This window comes from Saimiri boliviensis, chromosome X (genome assembly GCF_048565385.1).
Source record: "Saimiri boliviensis isolate mSaiBol1 chromosome X, mSaiBol1.pri, whole genome shotgun sequence".
Taxonomy (NCBI): domain Eukaryota; kingdom Metazoa; phylum Chordata; class Mammalia; order Primates; family Cebidae; genus Saimiri; species Saimiri boliviensis.
The window spans coordinates 87,619,691-87,640,205 of NC_133470.1; the positions used below are offsets into that span (position 1 = coordinate 87,619,691).

The 20,515-nt window shown below is 41.7% G+C and overlaps 1 protein-coding gene across 6 annotated transcripts in view; it reads right to left on the reverse strand.

The window, feature by feature from the left end:
• MTM1 (myotubularin 1) overlaps positions 1-20,515 on the reverse strand; it is a 113,769-nt gene that overhangs the window by 66,114 nt on the left and 27,140 nt on the right. For all 6 annotated transcript variants that reach the window (XM_003943422.3, XM_074391864.1, XM_074391863.1 and 3 more), the window contains 3 exons: positions 19,131-19,203; positions 17,285-17,379; positions 803-913 (listed from right to left, as the gene is read on the reverse strand). In XM_003943422.3, coding sequence (XP_003943471.1) covers positions 803-913; positions 17,285-17,379; positions 19,131-19,203 — 279 coding nt within the window. The remainder of the gene's footprint in view (positions 1-802; positions 914-17,284; positions 17,380-19,130; positions 19,204-20,515) is intronic.

Genomic DNA, 20,515 nt, shown 5'->3' on the forward strand with positions numbered 1-20,515 from the left:
CTGTTTTTTTAAACACTTCAAAAGAGTTGAAAAACAACACACAAAGAAGAATACACAACAAAAATCTGATGTGGCCCACAAAGCCTAAAATATTTGCTATTGAGCCCTTCACAGAAAAAGTCTGCAAAGCCCTGCACTAGACCAGTGGTTCATAGTTACCTGAGACACTGAAACACATCCCCACCTTCTGGGTCCCCGCCTTCAGAAATTACCTTAGTAAAGATACCCAACTCTTCGGAGCCTCAGGCTCCCCATCTATAATAAGCCCATTTCAGAGAGTTGTACTTGAGGATCAAATGCAAAGCACCCCACGTTTTTCAATGGACACAAATGCTTGAATACATGGTTACTATCACAGCAAACTGTACCTCTGAAAATGACTAAGCACAAGTTACAAAGGTTATTAGAGGTAAGGACACATCCTGTGAACTGAGAGCAAAATCTCTTCTATTCCTCCTTCCTTCATGGTAACACATACATGAAGGGGCACCAGGAGCAAGCTGGAGCAAAAACTAAAATGTTTTAAGAAATTTTATCTATAAAGTTCTCTTCCCACTCAGTCAAGCTAACAGACTGACCAGTTCCTCAAGTCCTTGTACTTGTGATTGCAGTGGGTCCCTCATGTGGGCACTATTTCCCCAGGCAATTTGGAAAAGCTTGCTCTTAAGGGAAGAGCCATTTCTAGGGCCTTAGATAAACAAGAGATTTTTGATTTTTTTTTTTCAAATCCACATTAATTTTCTACTATCATTCAACACTAATGTGCCTTGTTCTTTGCATAAGAAAGTATTAAATCTCTTACTTTACAAGTAATATCTAGACCATAGGAATTTTCTCCTCTACTTGTCGCGCCTCCCATTTTTTCAATTCTTGAGATCACACCCAAAGGAACGTCAAGTATTAGAGCAGAATCCTGTAATGGACAAAAATACAACAGTCAGTATGCCTGTCAGTATAATTAAACCATCAAGAAACATAAAAACAACCATATGCTTTCAGGGTGATTTTTTTTTTTTTTTTCCTCTTTTGAGACGGAGTTTCGCTCTTGTTACCCAGGCTGGAGTGCAATGGCGCGATCTCGGCTCACGGCAACCTCCGCCTCCTGGGTTCAGACAATTCTCCTGCCTCAGCCTCCTGAGTAGCTGGAATTACAGGCACGCACCACCATGCCCAGCTAATTTTTTGTATTTTTAGTAGAGACGGGGTTTCACCATGTTAACCACGTTGGTCTCGATCTCTTGACCTCGTGATCCACCCGCCTCGGCCTCCCAAAGTGCTGGGATTACAGGCTTGAGCCACCGCGCCCGGCCTCAGGGTGATTTTACCTTCGCCCTTTCAGCACTTTATGAACAAAAATATGATATAGATTACATATGACAGAGCATGCATTAAAACAGTCAATTATGCAATCCAAATGCATCCCCAAACATTTGCCATTGTGCACTCAACTCCTAGGTACACATTTCCAGGGTGTTCGTGACATGACTTCTAGCCTGTTTCTGTAGGATTCTCTCCCACAACATTCTGCACTCCAACTAAGTGAACTTCTTCAGACATTTTGTCTACAATCAGGCCATGTGCTTTGCTCAGGGTGTTCCCTTTGCCTAGAATGATCTATCTTTCCCATCTACCAAAATTCTCCCCATGGCTTCAGCCTTGGCTCAGTAAGCATCACCTCTAATGAGGCCTTGCTTCTCAATAAGATCAGGCAGAATTCATCACTTCTTCCTCAGAAGTTCCACAGCACTGGATTCAGACTGCTGTTACACCACTTGCTTCACTCAGCCTTGTTAACCACAAATTTATATGTCTGTATTCGCCCACTAGAAACCAAGCATCTGGAAATGGTGCTTGTCTCTGGCATGGGTGCATTTCCCAAAGCAGAAGGGCCTTAATGTACAGCAAGGCTTCTCCATCATTTGCTAGCCAGTGCTGGGTGCAAGTGGTATAGAAGACTGCTGGCATGATGAAATCATGTTAGTCAAGTAATAGCACAATCATCACCATGAGACTGTCACAGCAGCTGCCATGTAGGAAAACCTCTCTTCTGTGCCAGGTACTACAATAGGGACTTTGCACTCATCATCTCATTTTATCCTCACAACCATTCCAGGACATAGGTGAAGTATCCCTGTTTCCTGAGTCTGTCAAAGCTTCAGTAACTTGTTTAGTAAATATAGGCCAGGGTTGAGATTCAAGGCAATGCCTGAAAACACATATTAAAAGTGCCATAAAAATTGTCCTACTCTTTGATCCAATAATTTCACTACTAAGAACTTACGGCTATCATTTAACAGAAGAAAGATGTTCAACGGAGCCAGAGGTAGATAACAGGATAGAAAAAATCAGTCAACTAGATGGAACAAGTATATAGCTATTAAAAATAATTGTGGTACATGAAAAAATAAGTTTAAGTGGGGAAAAAGCAGCATACAACATACATGGTGACTACAATAACATGAAATATCTATTTATAGGGACAAAGACATGAAGGTCTACACCATTTTTGTGTTTTGTTTTTTTGTTCTGTTTTTGAGACGAAGTCTCACTCTGTTGCCCAGGCTGGAGTGCAGTGGCAAGATCTCGGCTCACTGCAAAGTCTTACAGAATTTAGTTTTTACTCCAGAGGCTCTTCCTCCTGAGTTCAAGTGATTGTTCTGCCTCAGTCTCCCAAGCAACTGGGATTACAAGCAAGCACCACCATGCTCGGCTAATTTTTGTATTTTTTGTAGAGACAGGGTCTCACCATGTTGGCCAATCTGGTCTTGAACTCCTGACCTCAGGTGATCCACCCACCCTGGCCTCCCAAAGTGCTGGGATTACAGGCGTGAGCCACCTCACCCAGCCAGGCTACACTGTTTTTAATCCAAAATTTTCTTTCATGTTGTGATAGATGAGTTTGAAAAATAAAGAAAAAATCTGTAAGGGGTATTTGACTTTTTATTCTCTAAAAACCTTTTGGAGCTAGAAATAAAAGTTTTCTTTTCCTTTTCTTTTTTTTTTTTTTTTTCAAGAGATAGGATATTGCTCTGTTGCTCAGGCTGGAGTGCAGTGGCTCACTGCAGCCTCAACCTCCCAGGCTCAAGGGATCCTCCCACATCAGCCTCCCAAGTAGCTGAAACCACAAACGTGTGCCACTGCGCCCAGCTAATTATTTTGTATTTTATGTAGAGACAGGGTCTCACTGTATTGTCCAGGCTGGTCTCAAACTCCTGGGCTCAAGCCATCCTCCTGCCTTGGCCTCCCAAAGTATTGGGATTACATGTGTGAGCCATTGTTCCTGACCTTTTATTTTAAAATACAATATAGAAAATATAAATGTAGCTCATGGGTTGTCTAGAAATTCAAAAAGTGTAAGGCCGTGAACATCTGTACCATGGAATACCACTCAGCAAGAAAAATGAATAAACTATGGAAGAATCTTAAGGGCATCATGTGGAATGAAAAACGCCATTTTTTGTGTGTTTGTTTGTTTTGAGACAGGACGTCACTCTGTCACCCAGGCTGAAATGCAGTGGTGTGATCTCAGTGCAGCCTCGACCTCCTTGGGCTCAGGTGGCCCTCTCACCTCAGCCTCCCAAGTAGCTGGGACTACGGGTATGTGCCACCACACCTGGCTACTTTTTGTACTTTTGTAGAGATGGGGTTTCACCATGTGGCCCAGGCTAGTCTTGAACTTCCAAGACCCAAGCCACCCACCTGCCACAGCCTCTCAGAGTGCTGTAATTACAGATGTGGCCCACCACACTTGGCTGAGAAATGGCAATCTTAAAAGGTCACCTGTTATATGATTCCTTTTATATAATGTGCTTGAAATGACAAAATTGTAGAGATGCAGCACAGAGAAGTGGTTTCAGAGGCTGAGGGGAGGGATAGCGTGACTCTAAAGGGGCAGCATGAGCGAATTCCTTTGTGGTGACAGATCGGTTCCATGTCTTGATTATTGATGGTGGTTACCTGGATCAAATGCTACAGAACTGTGCGCAAAAGCACGCAAAAAGTGAGTGCATGAAAAATACTGCTGAAATTCAAGTCCGGCCAGTCTAGTTGTGCCGATCTACTTCCTGGTTTTGATAAAGGGATATGGTTATTGCAGGGAGCTCAGTGATAGGTACAAAGGACCTCTTCCATTTTTGCAAGTTCTATGAGCTCACAATTATTTCAAAATAAAAAAGCAAAAACGTGTACGAGTATAATTGTCATAATGTAGAGAAAATAGTACAAGCTCTTAAGGTAGACAAAACTGGCTCAATCTGAGTTCTGACATTTACTAGGTGATGACAGTGGCGAGTTACTCTCTCTCAGTCACATTTAGCTAAAAGTAGGGATGATTACAGAAAATGAGTTTAAAGTACCTGGCATGGTGCCTGATGCCAGTAGCTAGAAAACAATGGAAGTTATTATTATTATGGCAAAGAATATCTTAGTATTTGGAAGATATAATTGTGCTCTTCAAATATAGTGGATAAGTATGCTCTAGCAAGCATCTGACAGATCTGACCATTTGCACCTATAAGGAGAAATGTCACGGAGTGAGACACCTCATGACAGGACTGAAACCTAAATACCCAACGAGAAAAATACTACTCAGTAACAGTGTATGTATATAGCAGCATATCATAATGTATTTACTTATCAACACAGTGCAGTTATTTAAAACATACTACCAGTCTGTTATTATGCTTAGAAATGCTATATTGAGATTTGAGTGTCTGTGAACTGTATTCCTAAATGTCAAACTTATACCTAAAATACAGAGAATAGACACTAAATAAAAGTCTGATACTCTAGTATCAACATGAAAGCAAGGATATTTAAAAAAAGCAGAAGAATTAAAAGTGAGATAACATCTCGCTCCTCTTTATCTCTGTACAGAGGAAATTTTATAGCTCAAAGTGCCCTGGCCCTACACACAAAAAAACAAAACAGGACACCGAGGAGAACCAGCCAGCTCCTGACCAAAGGCATCCACAGTCTAATGAGGCTGCTTGCCACATTCTCCCTGAATGACACGTTCAAGATCAGATAACCCGGCAGGCCAAACTGGAAGATCCAGGAATAGGAAAATTAGCTGAACTATCTGGATACCTGAGTCATCAGTATCTAAATGTCATTAAATATTTAAGGATTTTCAAAGGTTCATTCTAACTTAAAAGTCTGAGCCTTGTACTTCTAACTACCTAAAATAATTGAGATGTAAATATGACAAATAAGCTAAAACAATGCATTCTCTTTCTCTCTCATATACTAAGTAACAGAAACTCTACTGGGCCCTAGGGTTCGTGAAGTTGAGATGCAGAGTTTCCCGCATGGAGTTCAGGGCCTAGCTCTATATCTGAGAAATAAGACACATGGACCCAAGTAACTACAATGCCAGGTTGCTAGTGTCAAGAGCCATAAGAAAAGTCCACACAAAGTGGAATGGGAGGTCAGAGGAGGGTAAGTCAATATCTGACTAGATAGATAGCATGAAAGTTCTGTGGCAATGACTACATTAAAAATGATCCTTAAAGGATGGATCAAAAGCAACTGGAGATTGGCATTTGAGAAACAGGTAAGAGTCACATCAGCTGCACATGTAGGAAAGAAAAGCATGGGGGAGATTATTTTAAAAATGTAGGCCAGGTTTAAGCAAGGGTGATGGCAATTTCCTGGGGAGTACTGCAGGGCTAGTATCAGGGAGACTGAGCTCTAAAGGATGCTTCTGGAGAACAGGAATGCCATGCTGAAATGGCGCTTTATGAAGATTCATCTAGCAGCACTGAGCACTCTGGACTAGCAAGAAGTGGGCTACAGCCGCTCCTCAAAACCGTAAAAGCCGATGTTTGAGCACAAGTGAGAGGCAATGAGGATCTAAAGTGGAGAGGGACCGAGGTAGAAAGCAAAAGAGACTAGCCACTGGGGAAGACTCAAAGACGACTCAGCTTTAGGCCCAGATCTCTGGGATAAACAATGGTGGTACCACCAAAAGATGTGAAGAACACAGGAGGGGGATGCAGGAGGGGGTTTTGGAGGAAGATGAACACGGCCAATTTTAGAAACTCTGGGTTTGAGATTATGATATATGAACCAAGTACAGATATCCAGGAGATGGCTGGATATACAGCACTGACGAGATCCCAAGGGCACCTCAAACTCAAAATGCCCAGAACTAAATGCAGTTCTCTCACCAAACTACATTATTCCAAAAGTTCCCCATCTCCGTGGCTGGTTACAAAAGCAAGAAACACAGGAGTCACCCCAGACATCCCCTTCTCCACTACCCTTAAGCCAGTCTCCCATGTCTATCTCTTAAATCAGTCTCAACTCTGCCCACCACTCCAAGTCTACGAGCAACGTCTCTGGGCCACTGCCATAGTTGCAGTGGTCTCTGTATCTACTATCGCTCCCCATAATGTGGCCAGGATGATCTTTTAGAAGAGCACATCTGATGCTATCATTCCCTGGCTCACAACACTTCAAAAGTAGTGTGGAAAGCTACAAAAGCTTCTGACTGCTAAACTCTAAAAACCCAAATCATGGGGGAAGGGATGGGAAGATGTTGCTCAAAGGACACAAAATTTCAATTAATAGAAGGAGTAAGTTTCAGAGATCTACTGTATAACATAGTGACTACAACTAATAACTATTGTGTACTGGAAAATTACTGAGAGTAAATTTTAAATGTTCTGACCACACAAAATACGTATGTGAGGCCATGCTTATGTTACATAGCTTGATTGACCCATTCTACAATGTGTATGTATTTCAAAACACGTTACACATGATATATACAATTTTTGTCAATTAAAAAATAAATTAAAGGGCTGGGCATGGTGGCTCATGCCTGCAGTCCCAGCACTTTGGGAGGCCAAGACAGGCAGATTGCTTGAGCCCAGGAGTTTGATACCAGCCTGGGCAACAGCACAAGACCCTATCTCTACAAGAAACACAAAAATGAGCTGGCCATGGTGGTGCACACCTGCAGTCCCAACTACTCAGGAAGTTGAGGTGGGAGGATTGCTTGAGCTCAAGAGGTCATGGCTGCAGTGAGCTATAATTGCGCGACTGCACTCCAGCCTACGCAACAGCGAGACCCTGTCTCAAATCAATCAATCAAATGAATAAATGAAAAAATTAAAACCCAAAATCCTGAACAGGGTGGGCAAGGCCTAGGACATCTGGCCACCATCTACTTCTCTTACCTCACCCCTTGCCATTGTCCCCCCACTCAGCCATACTGTCATCTTTCCATGATTCCTTTGGTCTCAGGTCCTTTCAAATGCTGTTTTCTCAGCTTCTTCTCACCTCCTCAGTCCCTGCCTCACATCTAGGGAACTTGCATTCTTCAGACCCCAAGTCAAGCGTCATTTTCTCAGGAAAATTTCTCAGGCTCCTCAAACTATTGTGCTCTTGTACTACTCCCATGCTCCTGATTACAGCTTGTTATTATATATTGGTGTGATTATTAGAAGAATGTCTGTCAATCCCATTAGAACTATAAGCTTTGTGAGGGAGGAACTATGTCTGCTGTGCTCATCACCATATCCTAGCCCCTGGCATAGTGCCTAACACATACGGGACTCTCAGATATTCAATGAATACAGAATGAAAGCTTGGGACTGGAGCTAGACAAGTAGAAAGCAACTGACAATGGAGAAAAAAGAGGGTGAGGACAGAACTCTGGGGAAAATAGTATTGAGGAGGTAGGAAAGAAAAAATGAGCTTCAGAGAAGGCAAAAGGCAGAAGTGAGAGAAAAGCCAAGAATGCATGAGGAAAAGGATAAAGGAAGGAGCAGTCAACACAATCAATCCCTGCATAGAAATGTCAAAGTCCAGAACTAAACCAAAGCCATCGGAATTGAGCAGTGAAGGAGTAGTTTCAATAGGGAAGAGGAGCCAGACCACAAGAAGTAAGGAGTCAGTAGTCCGGATGTAGAAGCAGCATGTGTGGACTAGTTTTAAAGAAGTTTGTCCAAGAAAGGGAAGAAAGAGGATGATCGTTATCAGTGATAGCAGGAATACAAGAAGGTGTTTTCAAATAAAGACACTTGAGCAAGGCCAGGTGTGGTGGCTCACACCTGTAATCCCAGCACTTTGGGAGGCTGAGGTGGGCAGATCATATGAGGTCAGAAGATCAAGACCAGCCTAGCCAACATGGTGAAACCTCATCTCTACTAAAAATACAAAAAATAACTGGGTGTGGTGGTGCATGCCTGTAATTCCAGCTACTTGGGAAGCTGAGGCGGGAGAATCACTTGAACCCGGGAGGCAGAGGTTACAGTAAGCTGTAATATCACACCACTGCACTCCAACCTGGGCAACAGAGGAAGACTCTGTCTCAAAATGGAAGGAAGGAAGGAAGAAAAGAAGGAGGGAGAGACTCGAGCAGATTCACAGAGCAGGGGGAAAGAGAACCAAAAATGATGAAAACCAAAAATGTAAAATGCAGAATAACTAATGGGGAACTGTCACTCTAGAGGAGAAAGGAGAAAGGTTTAAAGAGTGGGATTCACTTTGGAAAATAAGATGTCTGATTCCTTCCTCTCATATGCGAGGGAAGGAGGAAAAGATAGGTGAAGATAGATCTCTTTAGGTGGTGACAAGAGGACTTACGACAGCACAGAGAGGATGATTTTTAACTTTTCAACATAGTAAGAGATGAGGTCAGCTCAAGAGCATGGAAGGTTTGTCACTGCAGTGGTGGAGGGTGTAATGAGAAGTCAATCTGAGACTGAAAGAATTGCCAAAGCAGCGATGAGACCCTTTCTGAAAGCCTGAACTTGTAATGGAACTAATTAATTAAACCTGTTATGTGACTTTCAACATCAGAGCTTAGTCGCCCACAGACCCTAAAGTTTGGGGATTAGCATGGGGACAAGGGGCAAAGGAACCAAGGGTATTAGCAGGAATTAGGTTTTGTTTTATTTTTTTAAACATAAAGCATTTGTTTGCAGCAGCAATATAAGAAGATGATTTAAGACTGGAAGTTTAAAAGAATACCTATAGCATGAATCCTATGTTCCCACTGCTGTTCCCATTTATGGCTATACTAGGGTGTTTTATTATAGTCTATTTAGCATTATTTCACCTACCATAAAAGGAAAAGAGGTGCCAAATCCACAAGAGAGAAGGACCTGAAAAGGACAATCTTGAAAAGTTTCCAATGCATTTTTTTTTTTCAAAGAAAAAATACTACAGAAACCCTTTTTGCTTGTGCTTGTAATTAAGTGGACTGGCCTTCTCTCTGAAATGTAGGTCTGGCTTTGAAATGCTCACACAGGAAGGTAAATTCTGCCTCCCTTCCTGGCAGTATCCAAGGCTTACAGCTCCAATGACAGCCACCAACAGAGATCAGGGAACCTGAGTGCTGCTGCACTTGTTCCATGCCCAGCACTTAGATGGCATGACACTCAGCACCCATCTGAAAGTCATTTTGCAACCAAGTATTTGAGACAGAGTTTGACTGACATGTAGACTGCCTACTCATCTTGATTCTCCAAATATTGTCTTTGCACTGGTAATTCATCAGAAAAACAAAGTAGACCACATTACACTAGTTCTTCATGGAAGTACCTTTACCAACTAAAAGTTAACATTGTATGCTCCGTCTTTATAGAGAGTCAACAAAAGAACCAGCAAATCGAACAGGGTTCAAGAATCCTTGGGAAAACAATGCCTGAAAAATTGAATCACTGTGTCAGTATCTTCTAGAGAAAAGCCAAACAACAAATTCGTCCTTGCATTTAATCCAGGAAGAATGTGCTGTTTCTAACTCGTCATCAGAAAATGAAAACTCTCTATCAAACGTGTTTCTCATCTTGCCAGCAGTCCTGAACCTAGAGCCAAATTATACTGCCCAAGGGTTCTGATATGCTCAACTGGAAGCCTTAAAACCCCCATTCCTTTAGCTTCCTCTGCATTTCCTATATTTCGTTCTATTTTTAAAAGGAATGTGTGTGGATGGATGCAGTGGTTCACACTTGTAATCACAGCATTTTGGGAGGCCAAGGTGAACAGATCACGAGGTCAGGAGTTCGAGACCAGCCTGGCCAATACAGTGAAACCTTGTCTCTACTAAAAATACAAAAATTAGCTGGGCATGGTGGCAGACGCCTGTAATCCCAGCTACTCGGGAGGCTGAGGCAGAAGAATAGCTTGAACCCGGGAGGCGGAGGTTGCAGTGAGCTGAGATCGCACCACTGCACTCCATCCTGGGTGACAGAGCTGGACTCTGTCTCAAAAAATAAAAATAAAAATAAAATACAAAGGGATGTGTGAAATGACCAGGAGTGAGAAATACTAACTTTTGGGTGGTGATTACCTCTGCTGTGAAGTGGGAAGAAAGGCTGGGATTTCTTCAGCTGAGAGGTGGACCCACAGACATTTATGTTATTCTTCATAAGCTTTCTATAGCAAATACTTCGGAACAATTTTTAAGGGGGTGGAGGGCAAATGGCAGAGATGGGTTGGGGATGAAGGTATGTTATAGGTGAACAAAATAGCTGCAAGAGAAGTCCATAGGTGAAGAAGCAGAGGGCTTATTTAGGAAGACCAAGTTGCTCATAGGAGCCAAAGCATAGGGTGTATACACAGGGGAGGGGGAAAGGTAAGATGGCAGCAGTGTGGTGAGGACCATGAACACCTGGCTAGGGAAAGTGTGATAAGGTAGGAAAGAAGAGTTTCTGAGTAAGGGAATGAGAAGATTGCAGGTATGTCTTAAGGAGCAGATAAAATGGAAGGGAGAGACGCTAAAGTCAGGGAGGCCTAGCTGAAGGAGACTGCCAGGGCTTAGGGGACAGACATGGGGGATTAGGGTAGGGCAACATGACTAGAAAGGATAGGGCAAATGTGATGAAGTCTACAGAGGAGAAGCGGGGATGGGCAGACAGAGGAGACTCCAGGGTGATGAGAAGAAAATGGCACCATCGAAAGAAACAAGAACACTAAAAGGAGAAAGTTAAGTCGAACAATTTCAGCTTGACCATGAGTCTGGGATGCCAGGTGAAAATTCAAGGGATCTCCAACAGGCAGTAAGGAATGAGAAACTGGGGCTCAAAAAAAAAAGCCCAGGGACTGTGCCAGGGTGGCATCTGCTTTGTCTACCTGTCAGCTGTTGTCATACTCAGATAAAAGAGTCAGTGGAAGAGGGCTGGGTAAACTCTAAGGAGCTTTGTTACTATACAATTTCACGTGCATGGAAGTGACTAAAGCCAAGCGAGCTTAAAGCCACGGGGAGAAGAATGAATGGAGAGCAGCTCGCTGAGGTCTGGAAGCTGCAGAATCTTTACAGAAAGAGCAAGGTGGAAGAGGGCTGCGAGAAAGACCCAAGGACTCACATCTCCATGAAATCTGTTCTCACTGGGGCTCCTGTGAGCCTCCTCCTCCTGGACACACTCCATGGCCTCTTTTCATTCTTTATCTTACTGAACCTCGCAACATTTCATACCATGGTCCACTCCCTTCCTTCTTGAGATTCTTTTCTCCTACTGACTTTCATCACATCCCTTTACCCAGAGATTTTCTACTGCTCTGACTGCTGCTGCTTGGTTGTCTCCACTGGCTCTTCTCACTCTCCCCATCATGGAAAAGTGTGCATATCCCCTGGGGTCCTCTTCTTAGCCGGTATCTTTTTATGTTACATATTCGTCCAAGGTGATCTCATGAATATCTGTGGTCTTTAGTATTACCAATGTGCTAATGACTTCAGAAGCTTGAGTCAGGTTTCCAACTGCTTCTGAGCCATTTCCACGTGGTAGTTGTAGAGTTTTAAGTCCATGACTTCAGACTCACTTCCCCATTGGGCTTATCTACAACATATTCCTTCTCCTATAACATAATATCTATTTTCCCCTAGAGCACATATGTCCAACCTTTTAGGGATAATCCTGGGACACACTGGAAGGAGAACTGCCTTGGGCCACACATAAAATACACTAACACTAATGAGAGCTGATGAGCTTAAAAAAAGGTCCGTGCATAATTTTTGTGACACCTGCCACAACAGATAAGCAAAAAAGTCCTCGCATTCAAAGGACTTGACACAGCTGCAGGCCTAGAGCCTCCAAAAAGGAGCACAGCTCTGCTGACACTTTGATTTTAACTCAGTGCGACCTGCATCAGTCTGATCTACAGATCTACAAGACCTACAGATAATAAATTTGTGTTATTTAAAAAAAAAATTTATATATATATATATATATATATATATATATATATATATATATAGTGTATTTGGATGAATGGGAGCAGCTCCTATCATTCAAGTGAAAGTTTGTTCAACTACTTCCTCCAAATGGCCACTCAAGCCCTCCAAATCTCTCATGGCTGTCCCCTCTTCTCTATCTCCACTATGACTGAACTAAGCCCTTACCACTTACCTGGAAAACTAAAATAACTTCCTAGTTGGGCTTCTTGACTTCAGTCTCTCCCTCCCCTAACCCATTCTACACACTGTAGCCAGAGTTCTCTTCCTGAAATCACATAGGATATGTCACTGTCCATGTAACCTGCCTACTGCTTAATTGTGACTTTTGAGACTCTTAAGGCTGCTGGCTCTTCTTGCAGCCTCATCCCCTTCTGTTCCCCACGCCTCCCTCAACCCTCAATGTTCCAGCTCCAACAGATCATTCAACCATCTTCATAACATATGGTGCTTTTCCATATTGTTATACATGCGATACAGAAAAGCACCATAGAGATGTGGAAACCCTCTACCTGATATGCTCCTCTTTCCTTCCTGTCCAGAAAATTGTTACCATTCTTCAAGACTTGGTTAAGTATCATCTCCCTATAAAGCATTCTGTGACTCATCACACTGGCATGATCATCTTCTCCCTTCTGACAGCACTATGTGTACCGCTGTGGGCTTTGTCATATTACAACACAATTACTCAACTCTATATCCTGTGAGGCTGTGCAGGCCTCAAGGTAGAGTATTATCCACCTTGCACAGTGTTAAATTCACCACAGTGCTCAGTGAATGTTTCTGGAATGAAGACAAGAATACCTGAATGAACAAGGGTTAAGGTGTCTTTCTCATGCACTATAGCATCTAAACACAAAGTGCTTCTGGAAGGAGCCCTGAAAGCAGTCCTACTCATGATAGTCTACCAGATTACAGGCTATCACCTACTTACAGTAGGCTCTACTGTAGTCACATTAACCCAAAGCCAAATTCCTTAGTGCCCTTGAGGCCAAAAGGTGGCTATGGGATTTCTCAACTCCAGAAGCAATGTTAGTATTCAAGATGCCACAGTGTAGTAGGGGCCATACTGCGGTCAAACCACAATGACTAGGCCTTTGCCCTCTGAGCAGCACTAACAACATAGGAGCCCATTTCCTCTCAAGTTCACTCAGTTTGCTTTTACTGTGTATTACTGCCTACAAGGACACTGTACTAGCTAGGCATGAAGGACCAAAAGGACTCAGCATTTGATAAGACCACAGACAGAGCAGCAAATAAGACAGAATCCATTCATTCAACACAGTGACTTAGCATCTTCAGTGTGCCAGACTTCTTCCTAAGAACTGAAAGAACATCAATGAATAGACAGACAAGCATCCTTATCCTCAGAGAGACAACAAACAAGATGAATTAGTCAAATATATAACATAGGAGATAGTGACAAGTGCTCAGGAGAAAAATTAAACACAGAAAATAAGTATTCAAAGTTTAGCTAAAGGGCCAGGGAAGGTTTCATAGCAATGTGTTAACACAGAGGCATGAAGAAAAGGCTGCAGGGACACAAAGGAAAAGTGATTCCTTGAAGAGAAACTGGGGAAGACTCCAGAGAGTGTGTGGCTTTTGAGACGGGTTCTGGAGGATGAATGGCAGCTTCTGAAAGGGGTGGAGAAAGGGCATACAGGTTTGTTGAGAATGGTACATGCATGATGGGAGAAGGAAAGGCTCTGCGCACTTGGGGAGAAGTGATGTCAGTCAAGGCTGGAGAAGTCAGAAGGACTTTTATGCCACAGAAAGAGAATGGATTTTCTTCTGTGGGCCACAGGGATCCAATGGTAGTTTTGGAACTGAGAAGCAAAGAGGTCAGCCTCACTCTAAGGATGCACACACTGGAGATGGGGTGTGGGGCAGACTGTGGGGACAGGCCATGCAAGGAGGGTGAGGTAGAAGCAGGCTATGGTGGCACTCTCAGGACATGGCCACTGTTCCTCTACTTCGCTGGGCCACAGGAGGCAAGGAATCTGCCCTTGACACCTTAGAAATAGCAGAGCTGACTCCAGAATCAAATCACACACATCTAGACTCATCACTTCCACTGCAGTATTTACATACCTGCAACAAATAGGTGTCCACTTCAAAATGCGAGTGAGATGACAGCTCTTTGTCAAACATGCAACATAATTTTTCAGTTGGCAGGAGAATCCACAATTAATGCTCTTGTTTAGGACTTTAGTTGAAGAAACACTATGATGACTATGTTTTTAGACTCCTGTGTAAGTATTTACATAGCATTCTTTATATGATGTTTTCTGCTGTTAGCTGCCTGCTTTCATACTTGGACTAAATGTTGTGGCCAATTGCTTAAAATGTTTACGTAAAATTTAGTGAAAGAAGAAATAAGTTAGTAGTCAGTGTCAGATGGGCATCTTATTCACCCACTCAGCACTAACCCCACCCTCCAGGGCAGGCATCCCCAAACTACGGCCCGTGGGCCACATGCGGTCCCCTGAGGCCATTTATCTGGCCCCCTGCCGCACTTCAGGAAGGGGCACCTCTTTCATTGGTGGTCAGTGAGAGGAGCACAGTATGTGGTGGCCCTCCAACAGTCTGAGGGACAGTGAACTGGCCCCCTGTGTAAAAAGTTTGGGGACGCCTGCTCTAGGGCATCATATGCAAAAATAAAACTTGCTGAGAATTCTCCCAACTGTAAAAGTAATACATGTTCATTATGGGTTTTTGAAAAATATATAATCCCACTCTTCAGATAGCCCAAATACTGAAATCTTTGATGTATTTCTTTCCATCTTCTTTTCTACAGATAATTTTTGTTTTTTGTAGTTGAGGTCATACTACATACACAATCTTGTTGTATCATCAAAGTCTGAATAACTTCCCCAGTTCATCATCAGCGACAGCATAAGGTGGAACTGGGTACATGGGGAGAGTCAAAACACCAAGAGTACAAGAAGCAAAAGGGACCATAATGTTTAATTGTAACTTTTGACAATTCTCCCAAATACTAGCATAAAATCTTTCAATCTATCCTAATTTGACCCTTGGGAGCTCTACAGAATAAATCTAATCCCTGCTCCACAGAAAGGCGCTTCAAATATTCAAAGATGGATTCATCACGTCCCCTTTTAGCCATCCTTTCTTCAGACAAGATCAGCATTTATTTTGATCACTGCTCAAACTACACTCCCTTCATTATCTGGTTATCTGTGTCTGAACTCTCTTTAGTTTGTTAACGTCCCTCTTAAAACTTGCCATCTGGCTTTGAACACAATATTTCAGATGGAGCTATTGTTTCATTTTGTCTGGCAATTATGTATATTTCTGTTAACTCAGCCTAGGAGTAGATTAGCTTTTAATCAGTCATATCCAATTACTGGTTCAAATAAGCTTGGATCCCTGTTAAGACAGACCTCCTATCCCTTACTGATAACAACTGATTTTTACTGAGTAATTGTTATCTACACTCAATTTTATATTATTAGTTTTGTTCCAATATCCTATCCAGTTAAGATCATTTCAAACCTTGATCCCATCACCTAGCACATTGGCTAGGATGGTGTTTTTCACATACTGGAAATGCACGTGTTCTATGTGCTCCTCTGCATTGCACCAGAAATGCTGGAAAGGAAGGGCCCCGCACAGTGAGATGTTAGTGACCACCCTTGCTGGCATTAAGCCTGAAATCCATAGCCTATAACTCCACCTAAGTGTACTGCCACCATTCGGCCCAGGTGTCTTTACCAGGGTCTATCCTACAGCCTTGATTCCATCAAGACAATATGCCAATAACACTCCCAGTGGTTGATTTCTTTTCTAAGTACTTAAAAATCATCTGTTTTAAATTATTATTTGTAGAATTTTTGCCAATTATTGCCAAAGGTGAACATCCAGCTCGCTGTTGTTTTTAGAATCTTCTTTCCCATTCTGGAAAGCTAGAACATTCACTCATCTCCACTCTTACTTAAAAGTTTGAATCGAGTCACATAAATAAAATGCCCTGTGGCCTGATCCATGTACCTATCCCTACAAGCACTGTGCTAAAGGAAATTCCTTAAGTTGGGGCAGCTATCAAAGTGGGTTCCCACAGCTAAGGCAGTGGGGATAATAAATAGCATTTTTTTCAGAATTCGAACATAATAATAAACACCGTAAAAGGGAAAAAAAAAAAGGTTAAAAGATACAAACTAATCTAGATTAGAACTGTCCTAAAAAATGGTGGAGTAAAAGCAATAAAACAAAAGCTACATTTTCCCAACAGCCTCAAGGTCACCTGTGTAGAAGCTGCTGATAGGCTACTCTCCGTGAACCCTGGACCTCTTCCCCTTTCACTTCTCATCAAAATATACCTCCCCTTCAGGCTGACCTGGCCAATGACAACCCACCACATCTATCGGAAGTCCTCGGTGACAGCCACAGTAGCTACTCACTCTCTCTTCCCTTTCTGAGGCATCTCTTTTCCATCTCATTGTCCTAGCCATGAAACATTCCTCGAAATGTTGTGACAAACCTTTCACGGTCAGGGATTGAAAAAGTAGAGTGGTAGTAAGCCATACCATAGTTATCCTAGTTCTACACTGCTACCTGGTGCTTTATCATTGAACACTCGAAAAAGTTCTAGAATAGTGGGCCTTACCCAGAAATTCACATCAGTATCCTCCTCTGTGATATTTTGGAAGATAGAACTGTGCCTGGACCCCAGGCCTGGATATTCTGATGCACTCTATATAGGACATCCGTATTTTTTTTTTTAATTTTTAACTTTCATGGATACTATGTTGTTTGTTAAGCTCCACAGGTGGGTCTCATCTGTGCTTCTGGCAAAGAACCACTGTTCTACACCTAACTTCTCTAAACTAGCAAATGGTTACAATTACTAACCCCTCCCCCACCATCATGAGGGATAAGACTATTTTTTATTTACCCTATTCCTTACATATACAAGTGTTAGTATTAAATGAGTTTTGCATAAGCAAAATATTAAGAGTTGAGAAGCAAATATATCCCATGTTAATCTGACCCACAGTCAATCTTGCAAAGTAGAAGAGAAACAATTTAGCATTATCTTTAACAGTTAGGGTCACCTTTATGGTCTTATATTCTACTTACCGTTTCCAAACTTCTTAAATAAAGACGATAATTTGTGATGTAAACTCTTCCCTTAATGGGGCCATTGAAAGGACATATGTAAATAACTTCTTTGTCTATTGAGATAAAAAAAGTACCCTAAAATAATGGAAATATATACCAAGATACACAACAAATGGCACTAATTTAACATTAACTATTCAGCTAAAAATAAGTACAATCTTAGAAATTACTGAAAAGGTTGAAAGCAAGCACTGGCAATGCTTCTACATTACTGGCTGGGTTGAGTTGAGATAGTGGAGGAACTACTGGGGCCACATCACCTCCAGGCACTCACAATGCTTCCCTGAGCTTTCCCACAGTGCTGTCACTACCTGGGGCAAGGTGACAACAGCTCCACAGCAGAAGTGAATGAGAATATTGCTGCTGCTGCTACCCTAAAGTGGTTGTAAAGGTAACAACTATTTGAGCTACTTCAACCAGAGAAAGGCAACTCACCTGGGACAGTCTCATGGCCTAACTGATAGACTAAGAGATGAGGCTACCAATCTCTAACCACAGAAACATAATCATGTTTTTTATAAACGTCAGCAGTAAAAATCTTTTCAGTTTATTCTTTTTTTTTTTTTTTTAATAGAGTCTTGCTGTATTGCCCAAGCTGGATTACAGTGGCACAATCATGGCTCACTGCAGCCTCGACCTCCCAGGCTCAAGCAATCCTCCCACCTCAGCCTCCTGAGTAGCTGGGACTATGGATACGTGCCATTGCACCTAGCTCATATTTTAATTTTTAGTAAAGATGAGGTTTTGCTATGTTGCCCAGGCTGGTCACCAACTCCTGGCCTCAAGTGATCCTCCTACTTTAGCCTCTCAAAATGCTGGGATTACAGGTGTGAGCCACCGCACCAAGCCTCTTTCTCTTTTTAATAGTCTAGAATAGAGTTTGGCTAGGTTCACTTCAAATACTGAAGTTATATAAAACAGGTGGCTAAAAGAATAGCGCATCTTTGGGAGAATAAACATAAGGAGAAGTTAAATCAGAAGAATTAATTATAATAGAAATATGTCTCTCTTATCCTTCAAGGATGTCCTTGAATGTGTTAATGACACATAATGATTTTGAAATCCCTTTCTCCTAAAGTACTAAATAAAAAATAGTAAGGCTACTTAGATCTTAGTTAATTAATCAAAAGGTTCCCTGGAACAATGTTAACCACATTCGCTTCAAACACATTGAAGTCTGAGAAGAGGGTGTTGATATGAATATAAAATTTGCCCACAACATTAGCACTTGGCTTAGAAGCTGTCAGACGCTTCTATATTCTTAAGCCGGAGTGATCTAGCCCTTCCAAAGTCGATCTCTTCCTTTAAGTATATGTTTATCATGAAAAATAACATCAAAATATTACCTAAATACTACTAACTTCCATTTTCTGACAAATGAAAGGTATTTTAAAGCAATATGGTCTTCTATATTTCAAAGAGGAAAATGCTTAAGCCTTCAAGCCTTTATCAATTTAAAGCATGCATCATAGACTGAAAACCTTAATATCATTTTGCTCTTAAAACCTTAAACCATGAGAGCTTATGGCTCCAATGAGAGACGTTCAAGAGATAATCCACATTTTTTTTTCCTAAATCATTCTCAGTCTTTGGTACAGACACAAGAATATCACTACCCTTATGAACATGAAGCTCTTGAAAGAACTCTTTAATCAAGAAACGGATGCAGAGAGTTCTGTGTTAACACTTCTAAACAAAGCTAGCCTATTTGTCTGACTTCTAAAGAGTAAGCGGGATTGAAGCCACCTGATCCTGCCAGACTTCTCCTCAAGTTATGCAAATCTTAATGTCAGCAGGTCCTTACCAGTGATTAGTGTTTCTCCTGGAAGTCGAGGAACAGCCTCAGTGAGATCCCGATTGACTCCATCTCGAGATGTCTAGAAACAAAACAGATGCATCAGAATTAATGACATTATATTTACACAGTGTTTTTAAGTAGCAATAAAAGCCACTAGAGATATGCTTTTTAAAGAAAAAAACAGATTTAGCATTTGGGAAAACTGGCACAAAAATTCAAACTAAAAAAAATACAATCTAACACCATTAATTACACGTGGCAACTTCTAATATTAATAATGGTAGCATGCTTTTCAATGATACTAATTTTTAAACTACATTTCCAAGCACTTTAAAGTTAACAACTTTCAGGAAAGTGATAAAAAGTAAATATTAAGAGTGTTATACACATAGATACACACACACTGTAGCAGCTTTCTTTTTTCATATTCAGCCATCTTTTGGGAAGAGTAGGAAGGAAAACTTCAATTCCATAGAGGCTTAACTGAGTAACAGTACAACTATTAGCCAGAATCCTATTATAATGCCCGAAAATCATTGTGATTACCTATTGAGTTTCTTACTTCATTAAGATCTTTCCTCACTTTTTACTTTCTCACATTTACTAACATCCTTATCCTAGATAAGAGGAAAGAGTGGTCTGTCAGAGAACTTTTGAGCTGGCAAAAGCCTTAGGAGCCATTTGTGCAAATTCTTCACGTCACTTTACTATTTCTCTAGGCTTCCTGGCTTTAGAGGTATTCACAGGCATGTGCCTCATTCAATCACTTCCACAGCTCTGCTGGGCAGGCTCACTATTATTAATCACTACAACCTGCAGGTGACTTCGAGTTCTCAGAGTCTAATTTGCCACCGATATTCACTGTCTTTCAGGTTATTCAGCCACCCTAGTGGATTAATACAATGACGTGTTGCAGGTGCTAGTCTGATGACATTTGAGGCACATCACTAACATCTGTTTGGGTAAAAGGTGTTTTTTAAGCATTACATTCATTTTTTTTCTAATTGTTGTCCAAAATCACACTGCAATCATTTCATGAGTGAAATTACTCATGCTTCCGTCAGAGCAGTTTTGTGAGTATTAAGTGAAAAAAAAAAAATACACAAGCACACTTTTATTTTTTGAGACAGACTTGCTCTGTCGCCAGGCAACAGTGGTGTGATCTCAGCTTCCTGCAACGTCTGCCTCTCAGCTCCCAGGTTCAAGTGATTCTCATGCCTGAGTCTCCCGAGTAGCTAGGACTATAGGTGTGAGCCACCACGCCCAGCTAATTTCTGCATTTTCGTAGAGACAGGGTTTCATCATGTTGGCTAGGGTGGTCTTGAACTCCTGGTCTCAAGTGATCTGCCTGCCTTGACCTCCCAAAGTGCTGGGATTACAGGTGTGAGCCA